Genomic DNA, 15760 nt, shown 5'->3' on the forward strand with positions numbered 1-15760 from the left:
ATCAAGACAGGCCAACATTCCAATTCAGGAAATACAGTGATCACCACAAAGATTCTCCTCAACAAGAGCAACCCCAAGACATATGATCATCAGATTTACCAAGGCTGAAATGAAGGAAAATATGTTAAGGGCAGCCAGAGAGGTCAGGTTACCCACAAAGGGAAGCCCATCAGACTAATAGCAGATCTCTCTGCAGACACCCTACAAGCCAGAAGAGAGTGGGGGCCTATTCAATATTCTTAAAAGAATTTTCAACCCAGAATTTCATATCCAGCCAAACTAAGCTTCATAAGCGAGGGAGAAGTAAAATCCTTTACAGACAAGCAAATGCTGAGAGATTTTGTCACCACCAGGCCTGCCTTGCAAGATCTCCTGAAGAAAGCACTAAATATGGAAAGGAACAACTGATACCAGCCACTGCAAAAGCATACCAAATTGTAAAGACCATTGACACTATGAAGAAACCGCATCAACTAACGGGCGAAACAACCAGCTAGCATCGTAATGACAGGATCAGATTCATGCTTAACAATATTAATCTTAAATGTAAATGGGCTAAATGCCCCAATTAAAAGACACAGACTGGCAAATTGGATAAAGAGTTAAGACCTGTCAGTGTGTTGTATTCAGGAGACCCATCTTACATGCAGAGACACACATGAGTTCGAAATAAAGGGATGGAAGATGATTTACCAACCAAATGGAAAGCAAAAAAAAGCAGGGGTTGCAGTTTTCATCACTGATAAAACAGACTTTAAAGCAACAGAGATCAAAAAAGACAAGGGCATTACATGGTGATAAAGGGATCAATGCAGCAAGAAGAGCTAACTATCCTAAATATATATGCACCCAATACAGGAGCACCCGGATTCATAAAGCAAGTACTTAGAGACCTACAAAGAGACTTAGACTCCCACACAATAACAGTGGGAGACTTCAACACCCCACTGTCAATATTAGATCAACGAGACAGAAAATTAACAAGGATATTCAGGACTTGAACTCAGCTCTGGACCAAGCAGACCTAATAGACATCTACAGAACTCTCCACCCCAAATCAATAGAATATACATTCTTCTCAGCACCACATCACACTTATTCCAAAATTGACCACATAATTGGAAGTAAAACACTCCTCAGCAAAGGCAAAAGAGTGGAAATCATAACAAACAGCCCCTCAGACTACAGTGCAATCAAATTAGAACTCAGGATTGAGAAACTCACTCCAAACTGCACAACTACATGGAAACTGAGCAACCTGCTTCTGAATGACTACTGGGTAAATAATGAAATCAAGGCAGAAATAAATAAGTTATTTGAAACCAAAGAGAACAAAGACACAGTGTACCAGGATCCTTGGGACACAGCTAAAGCTGTGTTTAGAGGGAAATTTATGCCACGAAATGGCCACAGCAGAAAGGGGAAAGGATCTAAAATCGACACCCTAACATCACAATTAAAAGAACTAAAGAAGCAACAGCAAACAAATTCAAAAACTAGCAGAAGACAAGAAATAACTTAAGATCAGAGCAGAACTGAAGGCAATATAAACATGAAAAACCCTTCAAAAAAATCAGTGAATCCAGGAGTTGGTTTTTTGGAGAAGATCAACAAAATAGTTAGACTGCTAGCCTGAATAATAAAGGAGAGAGAAAAATCAAATAGACACAATAAGAAGTGATAAAAGGGAGATCAGCACTGATCCCACAGAAATACAAACTACCATCAGAGAATGCTATAAACACCTCTATGCAAATAAACTAGAAAATCTAGAAGAAATGGATAAATTCCTGGACACATACACCCTCCCAAGACTAAACCAGGAAGGAGTTGAATCCCTAAATAGACCAATAACAAGTTCTGAAATTGAGGCAATAATTAATAGCCTACCTACCAAAAAAAGGACCAGAGGGATTCACAGGACCAGAGGGATTAATAGCCGAATTCTACCAGAGGTACAAAGAGGAGCTGATACCATTCCTTCTGAAACTATTCCAAACAGTAGAAAAGAGGGAATCCTCCCTAACTCATTTTTTGAGGCCAGCATCATTCTGATACCAAAACCTGGCATAGGCACAACAACAAAAAAGAAATTTTCAGGCCAGTATCACTGATGAACATCAATGCAAAATCCTCAGTAAAAGACTGGCAAACTAAATCCAGCAGCACATCAAAAAGCTTATCCACCATGATCAAGTTGGCTTCATCCCTAGGATGCAAGGCCTGTTCAACATACACAAATCAATAAATGTGATCCATCATATAAGCAGAACGAATGACAAAAACCACATGATTATCTCAACAGATGCAGAAAAGGCCTTCGATAAAATTCGACATCCCTTCATGCTAAAAATTCTCTATAAACTAGGTATTTGATGGAACATATCTGAAAATAATAAGAGCCGTTTATGACAAACCCACAGCCAATGTCATACTGAATGGGCAAAAGCTGGAAGCATTCCCCTTGAAAATGAGCACAAATTATTTATAAACTCTTTAAAAGGATGCTATAACATTTTAAAAAATATTATAAGCATATTCTAAGTTACAACTGTGTACTAAGAGGGCACTACACATCTTTTTTTTTTACAGACTTTAAAAGGAAAAATATTGAAACTAAGAATTTTTGTTTTTGTTTTGAAAAATTACAGGATCTCACTCTACAACTTAGGCTGAGTGCAGTGGTGCAATCATAGCTTACTGCAAGCTCCAACTCCTGGGCTCAAGTGATCCTCCCTCCTCAGCTTCCCCAGTAGCTGGGACTACAGGTGTCCATTGCCATGCCTGGCTAATTTTTTTTTTTTTTTTTTTTTTTTTTTTTTTAAAGTAGAGACCTAGGTCTTGCTATGTTATGCAGGCTGAAGAATATTGTCTTTTAACACTGGCAAAATACCCATAACATAAAATTTACCATCTTATTCATTTTTAAGTATATAAACTAAAAATATTACAACTTTATAAGGTAAGGATTCAATTCATATGAGTCAGTAGACAGTTATATATTTATCTTTATATACCATTAAGAATAAAGCCACCATGAAATTGTTTTCATTTGTTTTTCAGGTCATTACTTCTTTTTATGTGGAACGTGGAGGAAATGCTATGTCATTCATGGGAAAAGGTGTTACAAAGAGCACAATTCTTTGCTTGCTTCACTTATCCCATGAGATGATGGCCCAGGCTGGGAGCTCGGTGAGCACATTAAAGCTGTCTGTCTTCTGAACAGTTGCTTGAAAGGGAATGTGCTGTGTCCAACACATTTCAAGCATATAAACTTGCTACATGAAAATGTCTCTTTTGACTTTTCTTTTTAGGAAACAAGAATGATTTTTGACTAGAATATTTCTTAGAAGTTGTATATTAGCAAATCTGAATTTTATTTGACATTGATTAAAATCTACATTCACTGGAAAACTACAGTTTGTCTAAATCATGGGAAAAATAGCTTCAAAAAATTGTTATGTTTAACTTTTTAAGGAGAAACTGAGATTTTTTTTGTTTGCCTTGTTTTGGCTGAATAATGGATTAAAACCAAGTCTGAAATACATTTTTATGTTGTTTTCATTAAAAATTCATAATTGTTTTAACCTTCCTGCATTTAATTTTTAGAAACTTACCTAGAGTATTTCTGTTTCCCTTTTTTCCCTCTAGGAGTGGATGTCACTTTGGTTCTTGCCTTTGGGTAGTCATAGTGAAGAACACATTCCTACTCAACAAGGATTGGCTTGGTTGATTCCATTATGGGTTGATCGGGACCCAGAGGTGAGTGTGAAGGAGAATCAAGTGTATTGTGTTCAGATTCAAACACAAATGACACGGGGCTGGGCGCAGTGGCTCACACCTGTAATCCTAGCACTTTGGGAGGCCGAGGCGGGCAGATCATGAGGTCAGGAGATCGAGACCATCCTGGCTAACACGGTGAAACCCCGTCTCTACTAAAAATACAAAAAAATTAGCTGGGCATGGCGGCGGGCACCTGTAGTCCCAGCTACTCGGGAGGCTGCAGGAGGAGAACGGAGTAAACTCGGGAGGCGGAGCTTGCAGTGAGCCGAGATCACGCCACTGCACTCCAGTCTGGATGACAGAGCGAGACTCCATCTCAAAAAAAAAAAAAAACAAACCATGACATAAAACATATATACATATACATGTTTATATTATGGTATTATTGTAGTGACTCTACCTTATGTTTTATTTAAGCCCTGTTTTAGCTTAGGCTGCCATAACAAAATACTACAGATTGGGTGGCTTAGACAACAGAAACTTCTTTTCTCATAGAAGTTTTGGAAGCTGAAAGTCCAAGATCAGGGTGCCGGCATAGTCAAGTTCTGGTGAGGGCTCTCCTTCTGGCTTGTAGATGGCTACCTTCTTGCTGTGTATTCGCGTGGCCTTTCCTTTCTCCATGCGTGTGGAGCCTGGGAGGGAGGGGTGGTGGAGAGACAGATTTGCCTTTTTTTATTATAAGGTTGCCTGTCTTACTGAGATAGGACCACTCCCTTATGACCTCACTAAACCTTAATTATCTCCTAGAAGCCCTATCTTCAAATGTAGTCACTTGAGCATAAAGGCTTCAACATATGAGTTTTGGAGGGATGCAGTTCAGTTCATAGTTTTCTACCCCTGGACCCCTGAACTTCATGTTCTTCTTCCATGCAAAATGCTTTTATTCTCCCTCAACAACCTCAAAAGTCTTAACTTATTCCAAAATCAACTGTAAAATCTAAAGTCCAAAATCTCATCTAAATATCATCTAAACCACATCTGGGTAAGTCTCCAGATATAAACCTTCCTGAGACAGAATTCTTCTCCAAGTGTGAACTGTGAACCCATACAAGTTATGTGCTTCCAAAAGATAATGGTAGGATAGACTTTCCCATTGCAGAGAGAAATAGGAAAAAAGGAAGAAGTAATGGGTCCCAAGCAAGTCCAAAGCCTAACAAAGCAAATTCCATTAGATGTTAATCCTCAGGGATAGTGTTCTTTGGCTGGATGCTGTGCCTTACAGGCCCACTAGAGTGACAGCATCTAGATGGCTGTATGAGATGACTCCATCCCTTTGGCTCTCTTGAAGAGCGCCACCCATAAAGCTGTCTTCAAGGGCAGCCATGCCCCGGAAGCACTGGGCAGGGTCATCATCCTGGCCCACCGAAATCAGAGAGATCTTTGAAACTAAGGAGGAAAAGCCACCCCCTAGTCCTGTAGTGGGATTGGCAACCTGGTCTCTGAATCATTTTTCAGGTCATTCTTACTTTTCATTGAAGAATACAGTAGTCTTCCCTTATCAGAGGTTTCATTTTTCAAAAGCAGCCTGAAGATCAGAGTAGCCAAGCACTCCCTCACAATGCCTGCATTATTCACCTCACTTCATCTCTTTATGTAAGCATTTTATCATCTCACATCGTTATAAGAAGGCTGAGTGCAATACAGTAAGATATTTTGAGAGACCACATTCATATATTTTTTATTATAGCATATTGTTGTAATTGTTCTAATTTATTTTTAGTTATTGTTGCTAATCTCTTACTGTGCCTAATTTGTAAACTTTACCATAGATATGTACGTGTAGGAGAAAAGATAGTAGTTATAGGATTCAGTACTATCTGTGGTTTCAGGCATCCCCTGGGGGTCTTGGAATGTATTCCGCATGGATAAGGGAGGGACCACTGTAGCACATGTTTGCTTACAAAATCCAGGAAGTCCAACAGCTTTCCTTCATTCTATGCATCTTTCTCTGTCCTCTTTAGTTCAAATTGGCAATGTCTTTGCTGATATAATCCCATCTCTATTCCTGGCTTCTGCTGAGATGTCTGATTAAGTCCATGAATTGCACCCGTGATCTCTTTCTTAAATGGTTATTCAGCCACATCCTCCATGTTCTCTTTAAAACAAGCTCTCATTTTTTTGCACGGATCGGCTGAGAATTTTTCAAATCTTGTTCTTGTTTCTTTTTGCTTACCCATTCTTAATTCCTTCTTTAATTCATCTCTCTCTTTTTGCATTTTGCTATAAGCAATCAGGAGGAACCAAGCCACTTTTTCAACACTTTGCTTAGAAATCTCAGTTAAATATCCAATTTCATTGCTCACAAGTTCTGCCTTCCGCAAAACACTGGAACATGACCACAGCTCAACCAGTTTTCTTGCTACTTTATAACAAGGATTGCCTTTCCTCAAATAACCTTTTTAAAATAACACTGTCCTCATTTTTGTCTGAGATTTCATGAGAATTACCCATGTCTACATTTCTGGCATCCACCTCAAAACTCTTCTAGTCTCTAACCCATTACCCAGTGCCAAAGTCACTTTCATGTGTTTAGGCATTTGTTTCAGCAGCATCCCCACTCCTTGGTACAAAAATCTGTATTAGTGTGCTCAGGCTTCCATTACAAAATACCATTGTCTGGGTGGCCTAAAAACGGAAATCTATTTCTTACGCTTCTGGAGGCTACAAGTCCAAGATCAGAGTGTCACCGTGGTTGGTTTCTGGTGAGGGCACTTTTCCTGGTTTACAAAGGGCTACCTTCTCACTGTGTGCTCACATGACCTCTCTTTGGAGCATGCACATGGAGAGAGATTGCTCTCCTTCCTGAGGCCACCATTCCTAGTGCAATAGGGTCCCACCCTTATAATCTCATTAAACTATAATCACCTAATAGCTCTTTCTCCAAATACAGTTTGGGGATTAGGGCTTCAATATACGAGTTTTGAGGAGACACAGTTCAGTTCACAGCACCCTCATTTTCAATCAAATTTGTTCGAGTATAGATTGAAAATATAAAAGAGAAAAGGTTATAGTATCTATTACCTTCAGAAGAGTGGAAAATTATTGGAGAGGCTTAGCCATTTTGAAACAGTTGAAAAGGATCTGGAAATTATAGACATGCAAATTTAAGTGTCATGTAATGAAAATAAATTAAATGCAAAAAATTGCATTTGCATTACAACACAAAAATTTGTATTATTTCTTTCCAGTTTTAGCCAGTTGTTTACTTTTTTGAAGCAAAGTGTGCTATTATAATAAAACCTTATTTATAGAAATATTTGAAATATATTTTTTAGTCACATTGAACTTGAACTTACTACTTGACTATTTTATGACTGCATTTTTTTTAAAACTCCATAGCTGTCATTGAAACTATATTTTTGGGTTAGAATTCAGAAATTTACCAAAACGTGTGGCTTGAACAGCAGTGGTTCTACAGCAAGCATATTATACCACATCAGTCTTACTTGGAAACATTTTTCTCTTGAAATAACTTTTGAGGAAAATATGAAATGCCTTGTAAAATGGTATTTTCCTCTTTGTTTAGAAGTTTTAAGAAAGTTAAAATCATTTATTTGGAAGAAACACTAAAAAATTAAGAAAGGTAGAACAAAGAATAGCTTCCTTTTTTAGAATGAGGAATACATTGAAATTGTGTTCATAAAAGGTAAGTGCCCTGTGCTTTCCCTAGAAAAAGGCTTGCAGACTGTAATTTTTATGCATCTTTTTATACTCAGTTTTACTGTGCTTTGAAATTTGCTTATATTTAATTTTTCCTATATTATTTCTTGAATCGTGGAATGGAGGACACTGTCTTCTATAGATGTCTTTTATAATTTAGGATCATAAAACCAATGGCATATTTTTTTAAAGTATGATATTTATGTACCAGAAAAACTAAGAATTCATGTTAGGAAAAGGGCTTATTTGATTCAACTGCTTTCTCTTTAATTTGAACAGGTGAGATTCACTTCGCTGGGGTTAGGATCAGCACTGACCACCCTTGAAACTGGCTGTGTGGCCTTAGCAAACAGTTGTCAGAATATTTCCGGTGGGCTCTGGGGAACTGTGGTGAACATTCTTCTGGACCAGTCAGAATGTAGTATGGTGCGCCGGGAGGTATGTCTGTCTTTTCTCGTTTTTTCCTTAGAAATTCTTTGGGATAGCATCCATAAGCGATACTTGACTCCTGTTCAACGTGGTGGACTGACCGCTGACTGTGACTTCTTCTGCCTGTGAAAACCCAAACAAAATGACAGCAGAGGGTTTAAAAGGTATTCATGCAGAGGAAAACCTGGAGTCCTTCCTTCCGATGAGATACAATCCGAATATACTACATTTTAATGTGAACTTTTTTGTTATGCATTGAAAAGTAGTTCACAGGAAAAATTACTTTTATATTATCTCAGCATTTATGGGTCTCTAATATTTATGAAGCTTTAGTATAGATAAGAGGCTGTCAAAATAACTCTTTGTAGTATTTATCATATAACATGAGAGGGAAAAATAAACCCTGTTTTAATTCTTTCTAAATAGCTTGTGGTTTGTTTTATTGCTGCTTTTATTAAAGTAATGATTCATGTACATGGTTTTAAAACAATAATCAAATTGTACTTAGAGGCTTGTGAAAAAAAAACAGTAGCTCCTGGGTCCACCATTAGCCCAGTCCCCAGTTCCAGGTTCAAAAGGCTAGTTTTTTTGCTATTTGCCTTCATGTTTTTAAGTAGTAATGCTTATATTTATGGCTGCTTTTTAATGTATCAACTTTAAAGCTTTTCTCTCACTTCCCAGTTACCATGGTTGGAAATGTCAGTTTCTTAGAATCCTCCTATTATTCCTGTCATTCTCCCATTATGCTTATGTCATCTTTCATTAAGTAGACAACCAGTGCTCCTATTCGTATGATTATTTAATTTGATCATCTTCAGGACCTAGTCAGTCAATTTGGACATTTGTGGTTTGTATTTCTAGTTAGCAGGTTTTTATTGAAAGGTGTCTGTATGAGAGAAGGGAGAAAGTGGGGGAGAGGGGTGTGTGTGTATGTAATCTGAAAGGGGATAATAGAAACCTAAAATTATGTTTCTTAAATGCTACCAGAATTTATGTTATACAAATCATTTTTTAATAAAGCTGAATTCTGAAATAGGAAAAAATATATTTGCTGATGAAATAATTTCGTATACTGTTAGGTCATTACCTAACAAGGTCATCACCTAACAAGAAATACAGTTTGACAATTCTTATAATGGCCTCTCAGCATGTGCAATTGACCGGAGATACGTCTTTTGCTATTACATTACAATATATTGGTTATTTCAGAGATGACAACAAGATGGCAGTATTGACCTTTTTTTTTTACATTCTCAGGCTGCGTTTATTCTTCAGAATCTCCTTGTAATTCCAATGCCTACAGAAATTATAAAGGATTATACTTGGCAGGTGGGTAATTTTAAACAATTATCAACCTAGTAGGTATTTAAAATTAATTGGTGATAAATTTTCAGCATAAGTAGTATATTTAATTACTGATGAAAGTATATACAAGACAACAAGGGCCTCTTAAAATAGAATGTAGAATTTTTCTTATGCTGACCATACTTAAAAATTCTTCTCTATAGTGTTCAGAATAATTTAAAACAAATAATAATAGTTAACATATGTTTACTATGTTTTAGGCACTCTTCTAGAAATGTAAGACATAGTAAGTTGTATAATTGTTTGACTTGTGAGCTGTTACCATCTTCATTTTCTAAACTTAGGAACTTGGGCACAGAGAGTTTAAATAGTCTGTCCTAAATCACACAGCTAGTCAGTGGTACTCCTTTGCTTTGAGTCTAGGCAGTCTCTTACCCACTTCGCTGTATTACTTCTCTAATTTAGTAATAATAAGCAAATTTGTAGATAGTTAAATATGTGTTGATGTTAGCATCTTTTTTTCCTTTTCTAGTTTAGTGCACAGTGCGGGTTATGGTTTATCTTGCTTTGGTTTCTGTTGGGTTAACTTTCTGTTTCATGTTCTGAACATCACATCAGTAAATAGTTACCTAACATTTTATAGCTTACATTAAAAAAAAATTCTGGCTTCATGGGATACATGTACATGTTTGTTACATAAGTATATTGCATAACGGGGATTGGGCTTCTGTACTCCTTACCCACATATTGAACACTGTACCCAGTAGTAATTTTTAACCTCAGCCGCCTCCCCTACTCCCTCCTTGGGAGTCTCAATGTCTGTTATTTCTATCTTTATGTCTATGTGTACTCATTGGTTAGCTCCCACTTACACGTGAGAATGTGCAATATTTGCTTTTCCATTTTTGAGTTAGTTCACTTAGGATAATGGCCTCCAACTCCATGCATGTTGCTGCATTTTTAGATAATTTGGAAGGTACAAAAGTACACTCATTGGGGAGATGAGATGTGCTGTTTCTCTGTTCTTTTACCCATCCATGTATTTTCACCTTATACATGTATATTATCGTACTGCTGTACCTCACTCTTCAGAATCCTGTATAAATCTAAGGGTTTTTTAAAGTTTTAATTAGACTATACTCTTAGAGGAGTTAGTGAAACAAGCCGAGCTGTAGCAAGGGCAGGTTTCCGCGCATGACCCGAAGCATGAATCCAGGTGGTTGTCAAGGCCCAGGTAGCATTTAACTCTTGGAAGGCTTACCTCTCCAAACTTTACAAACCCAGGGTAACCCTACCAGTCATTGTAAACCCCAGGCTTGTAATTTGCTTGTAATTTCTTTAACATTGCCTTCTGATAATGGCTGCTTGTCTGCTTTCCATGTTGTAATAAAACCAGGAGACAAAACTGGAGGGAATGTGCAGGATTAATAGTTATATTAATAGTATAGTAGTTTTGGTACCTGTTATCCGGAGACTACATTTTAAAACATGTTTTTGGCTCAAATACAAATCATCTTTGCTCCTATCGTTAAACTAGTGACCCATGTACATGGATATAGTTGGTGATGTACTACCAATGAATTTTTAATTGTTGAAATAAGTATAAAGACAGAGTATCTTAAAGTTATATTAAAGTTCCTGGGACATTATGTTATAATACAGAACTGTATGTAGCTGTTCATATTTTTCTCTTACAAATTAAATAGTGAAGTTCCTGTTTGTTGCTGGTGGCGTGCTTACTGCAGTTTGTTGGTTTTGTTATTCTCCAGTCTTTATCATGGAAATCATTTTCTACTAAAAAGTGGAAAATAGTTATTTAAGTTAGCTTTTGGAGTTTTGGCCTTGCCAAGTTGGCCAAAATAAAAATGTTGGAGAGCCACTGCAGTCACAAACAATACTTGATTACAACTTTTGCTAGTCTTAAGAAAAATTAGAGAAATAAGGACAATCTTGTATGCTTTTTAATAAACTCAGATTTTTCTTCCTCTCTTTTCAATTTTTTTTTTTTTTTGGTTATTTTTGTTTGTTTACGTGTCCTTTCTTGGCAGTGAAAATAGTTGACTTAGTGTATCTGTCATCCAATTTTAAGAAAGTTTAGTGGGGTCTGAAATTCCAAAGTAGAAACAGCTGCTGCAAGAAGGGAGCAAGACGGTTGTCTCTGGGTGCAGCTAGTGGGGCACATAGTTTTTTGCAACCATGAAAAAGGGGCCACGTAGCCAGTATTTTAAAATTCACAGTCTTTGGTGGAATTATGAATAATAATCTTATTCAACAAAATGTTTCATTTACTTATTTTGGTGTACCTTTCATAGTATTTTGGAGGATATAGCATGAAGCAGCACGTTTAGGAGCCTTGTTAAAATTTTATTTTGGTTGAGGTAAGTATTTGAATTTTTTTTTTTTTAAACAAAGAGAATTGCTTCTATTGCTTTGCACTTTGTTTTCTTGCCTGCTAGTGCTCTTGTTTCATAGGCTTTCTGAAGCATTCTCTTTATAATTACTACTCCTTTTCCTCTCCTTCCCCTGCACACTAGCATAAATTCCTGCTTCATGTCATGATCTAGAATTGTTGTACTTGTTAGTAGTAGTAATATGCGTATATAAATTATGAATGATTTTATAGCCGAGTTTCCCTTTTATTGTTAGATGCCAGAAAGTAGAGCCTTTTTTTATCAATTGTGACTTTTTCTGTATGTACTTAGAAAAAAAAAAAAAAGATGGGATCTCACTGTGTTGTCCAGGCTGGCCTTGAATTCCTGGGCTCAAGCAATATGCTTGCCTCAGCCTCCTGAGTAGCTGGGACCCCAGGTGTGTGCTGCCACACCCAGCTTACCTTCTAAGCTTTATTCATGGTTGCACTTTTTTCATATCTCTGGCTTTTTTTCTTTCTTTTATCCCTAGTATGCATTTACTATCATGTTACAATTGACCTTTCCTTGTAATGGTCCTTAAATCTTTTCTTGGATGAGATGGGAAGTAAATAATTTAAAACAAATTTAATTTTTTAAAGTATTAAATAATTTTACTAACCACTGCAGTTCCCATTTTAATCCTCCTTTTAAAGACACTAACATTTAATGTCTTACCACTAAATTATTTTCCATATTTGCATTATTTCTTACCATTTAACTTAATCTTTCTAGGTAGAATGTTTGTTTCTGACAGGGCTACATTTTTTATATTTTTAAAAATGTTTCTCCCAACCCCTACCACAGAGAAAGTGAGTGCTCTGTCTTGACTGATTCATTAAAATGTGCGAAACATTTGAGTTACCCTTTTGTTCTTAATATCGTAAGTAAATACAGTTAGAAATAAACCTTAATTTTTGTAGCATAATTCCCCTTTTATTTTTCCGTGGATGCAGAAGCATACTGCAAGTGGGGTGGTCACCAAGAGGGGGAGCAGATGAAGTATCTCGGCCTGGCTTCCTTTGGCATCCAGCACTTCTACCAGGGGCCTTGATACCAGCCCCCTGCTGGATATGAGAACCCAGTTCCTGCTGTATTGGTGTATCATAGCTCTTTTATATTCAGGACACTAACTTTTCAGAGGGGTATTTATAAACATTGGTCTTGTTCTTGAGTCAAACTCAGCCTCATTCAAAGCTACATCCCAGCTGGACATGGTGGCTCATGTCTGTAATCCCAACACTTGGGAGGCTGAGGTGAGAGGATCACTTGAGCCCAGGAGTTTGAGACTAGCCTGGGCAACATAGTGAGACCCCATCTCTAAAAAAAAAAAAAAAAAAAAAAATTTTTTTTTTTTTTTAATTAGCCTGAAGTGGTGGCACACACCTCTAGTCCCTAGCTACTCAGGAGACTGAGGCTGGAGGATTGCTCGAGCCCAGGAGTTTGAGGCCACAGTAAGCTATGATTGTGTCACTGTGCTGCAGCCTAGGTGACAGAACAAAACCCTGTCTCTAAAAACAAAAACCCTACATACTACATTCTCTGTCAAGGAGAGAAAACAGAGCCAGTATTCAATGGACACGAAACTGTATTGTGGCTCCCAACTGTCCAGTGGTTTTCAGACCAGTTTCCCACAGGCTGACTAGGAGTTAGGACTCCTGAATGTGGATGGTTTCATAACTGGGTTTACTTTGAAGAGTAGTGTCACAAATCCGTATCCCTGAAACTTTAACAACCAATTTTAGAGTTGATTATAACAAGAAATCTATTGATTAGAGATGGATCATTGATGTAATTTGTCTCAGTTCATTTCTGTAAACATTTGTTGAGTGTCTAAATATTGGAGATTCATAGATAATCCAATTTAGTACTCTTGGGCTTATGGCCTAATAGGGGATGACATGTACCCAGGAAACCTTGTTGTAATTATTTTATGCATGATGATGGTAGCTTATGCATAATTTTAGTAATATTTAAGTTCTTTCCACTTGAAAATGATCTCACATTTAAATGTAAAAGGTAATGTCATGCACTTAAATAACGTAACGGGTTGTCAGTTTGTGATTTTAAATAAACTTGTTCATGCCTTAGTTACTTTCCATGTTTGTGATAGGACTTTGAATTGGTACATAGACTTTTTAAACTTTATTTTGAAAAAAAAAAAAAAAACAGATTTATAGGAAATTTGTGAAACAATACAATTTTTATATACTCCACCCAGATTCCCCAAATGTTATTTTACACATTTACTTCACCTCTCTCTAGTGTCTTCTTTTTAAACTGTTCGATAGTTGTAGACATAATGCTTCTTTTCCTCTGAACACTTAAGTGTGGATTTCCTAAATATAAGGATATCCTCTTACATAATCACAATAATAATTATCAAAATTAGGAGATCACTCAAGGTTTTTCAGTTGTCGCACTGTGGTGTTTTATAGCCAAAAGAAAATAAAAGAAGAAGAAAAATCCAATCCTGGATCCAAGATCCAATTCAGGAATACACATTGCAAATACTTGTCTTACATATTTGCTTTTGTTCATTTGAAATAGTTTCAAAATGTTAAATATTTATGATCTTAACATATTTGAAGAATGCAGGCTACTTATTTTTTGTAATATCATTCAATTAGATTTGTCCTTTTCCCCAGGTTTACATTTGAGTTATGCATTTTTGGCAGAAAAACCATAGGAGTGATGGGTTCTCAGTGCATCGTGTCAAGAGATATTATGTCGCCCTTTCCCTTTGTTGGTGATATTAACTTTGATTACTTAGTAGAGATAGAATCTGCTTGTTTTTGTCCTTTGTAAAGTTACAGTTTTTTCTTTTGGAAGGAGGTGCTCTGAGACTGTAAATATCTGTTTCTCATCAAACTTTCTTTCACTAGTTTTTTTTGTTTTATTTATTTTTTCCATAGGTTATTGGGGAACAAGTGGTGTTTGGTTACATGAGTAAATTCTTTAGTGGTGATTTGTGAGATTTTGGTGCACCCATCACCTGAGCAATGTACACTGCACACAGTTTGTATCTTTTATCCCTCACCCCATTCCCACCCTTTTCCCCCCAAGTCCCCAAAGTCCATTGTGTCATTCTTATGCCCTTGCATCCTCATAGCTTAGCTCCCACTTATGAGTGAGAACATAGGATGTTTGGTTTTCCATTTCTGAGTTTCTTCATTAGAATAATAGTCTCCACTCTCATCCAGACCACTGCAAATACCATTAATTCATTCCTTTTTATGGCTGAGTAGTATTCCATTGTGTGTGTGTGTGTGTGTGTGTGTGTGTGTGCGCGCACACGCTGCCATTCGCAGAAACTGTGTTGTGTGGTGTCTCACACACACACACACACCCCATAGTTTCTTTATCCACTCATTGATTGATGGGCGTTTGAATTGGTTCTGCGTTTTTGCAATTACAAATTGTGCTGCTATAAACGTGTATGCTAGTATCTTTTTTGTATAATGACTTCTTTTCCTCTGGGTAGATATCCAGTAGTGAGATTGCTGGATCCCACTGGTAGTTCTACTTTTAGTTCTACTTTTAGTTATTTAAGGAATCTCCACACTGTTTTCCTAGTTTTAAATTCCATTCATGATTCTTATCTGAAACAGTTATTACAGAATTGTTGCCAAATGATTTTCTAATTCCATCATTTATTTCTATGTTTATTACATGCTACTGTAAGGAAGAACTTTTCGTTCTTCCTTGCTTATTTAGTGAGTCACTTATTTACACCAGCATGGACTCAAGATTCTTAAGTTTGTTTAATGGGCTATAATCTGTTTCTATCATTATTTGTTTTAATGTTCAAATCATTCTAGCTTTGGCCAGGGGGAGTTTCTTCATGATGGTTCTTGTGTCTTTATCAACATTTAAGCCATTTCCTTACTTTCTGGTACAGCAAAGTGTTCTAGACTGTCCCAGCCCCATCCTGGAATCAGATACTTGCTCCAAGGGCTCTGATTTCTTTTCATGGAGAATGGTATTTAGAAACCAAGATCTGGGTTCTAGATGTATTCATTGTTCTTGGGGTGTCATTGCTTCTATATCTTGTCAGTGAACAAAGCTAGTAATTGTCTGTGTATATGTTTTAAATAGTCAACTCATTTATAGTTATATATTATTTTGATATTTGATATGATTAATATGTATGATTTTTATCTTTTATTATGTTC

The 15760-nt window shown here is 36.7% G+C and overlaps 1 protein-coding gene across 3 annotated transcripts in view; it reads left to right on the top strand.

Annotated features, from left to right (window-relative positions):
• Positions 1-15760, top strand: part of RTTN (rotatin) — a 195039-nt gene that overhangs the window by 100076 nt on the left and 79203 nt on the right. For all 3 annotated transcript variants that reach the window (XM_077974806.1, XM_077974807.1, XM_077974808.1), the window contains exons 29-32: positions 3064-3192; positions 3652-3762; positions 7723-7881; positions 9130-9201. In XM_077974806.1, coding sequence (XP_077830932.1) covers positions 3064-3192; positions 3652-3762; positions 7723-7881; positions 9130-9201 — 471 coding nt within the window. The remainder of the gene's footprint in view (positions 1-3063; positions 3193-3651; positions 3763-7722; positions 7882-9129; positions 9202-15760) is intronic.

This window comes from Macaca mulatta, chromosome 18 (assembly GCF_049350105.2).
Source record: "Macaca mulatta isolate MMU2019108-1 chromosome 18, T2T-MMU8v2.0, whole genome shotgun sequence".
Lineage (NCBI taxonomy): Eukaryota > Metazoa > Chordata > Mammalia > Primates > Cercopithecidae > Macaca > Macaca mulatta.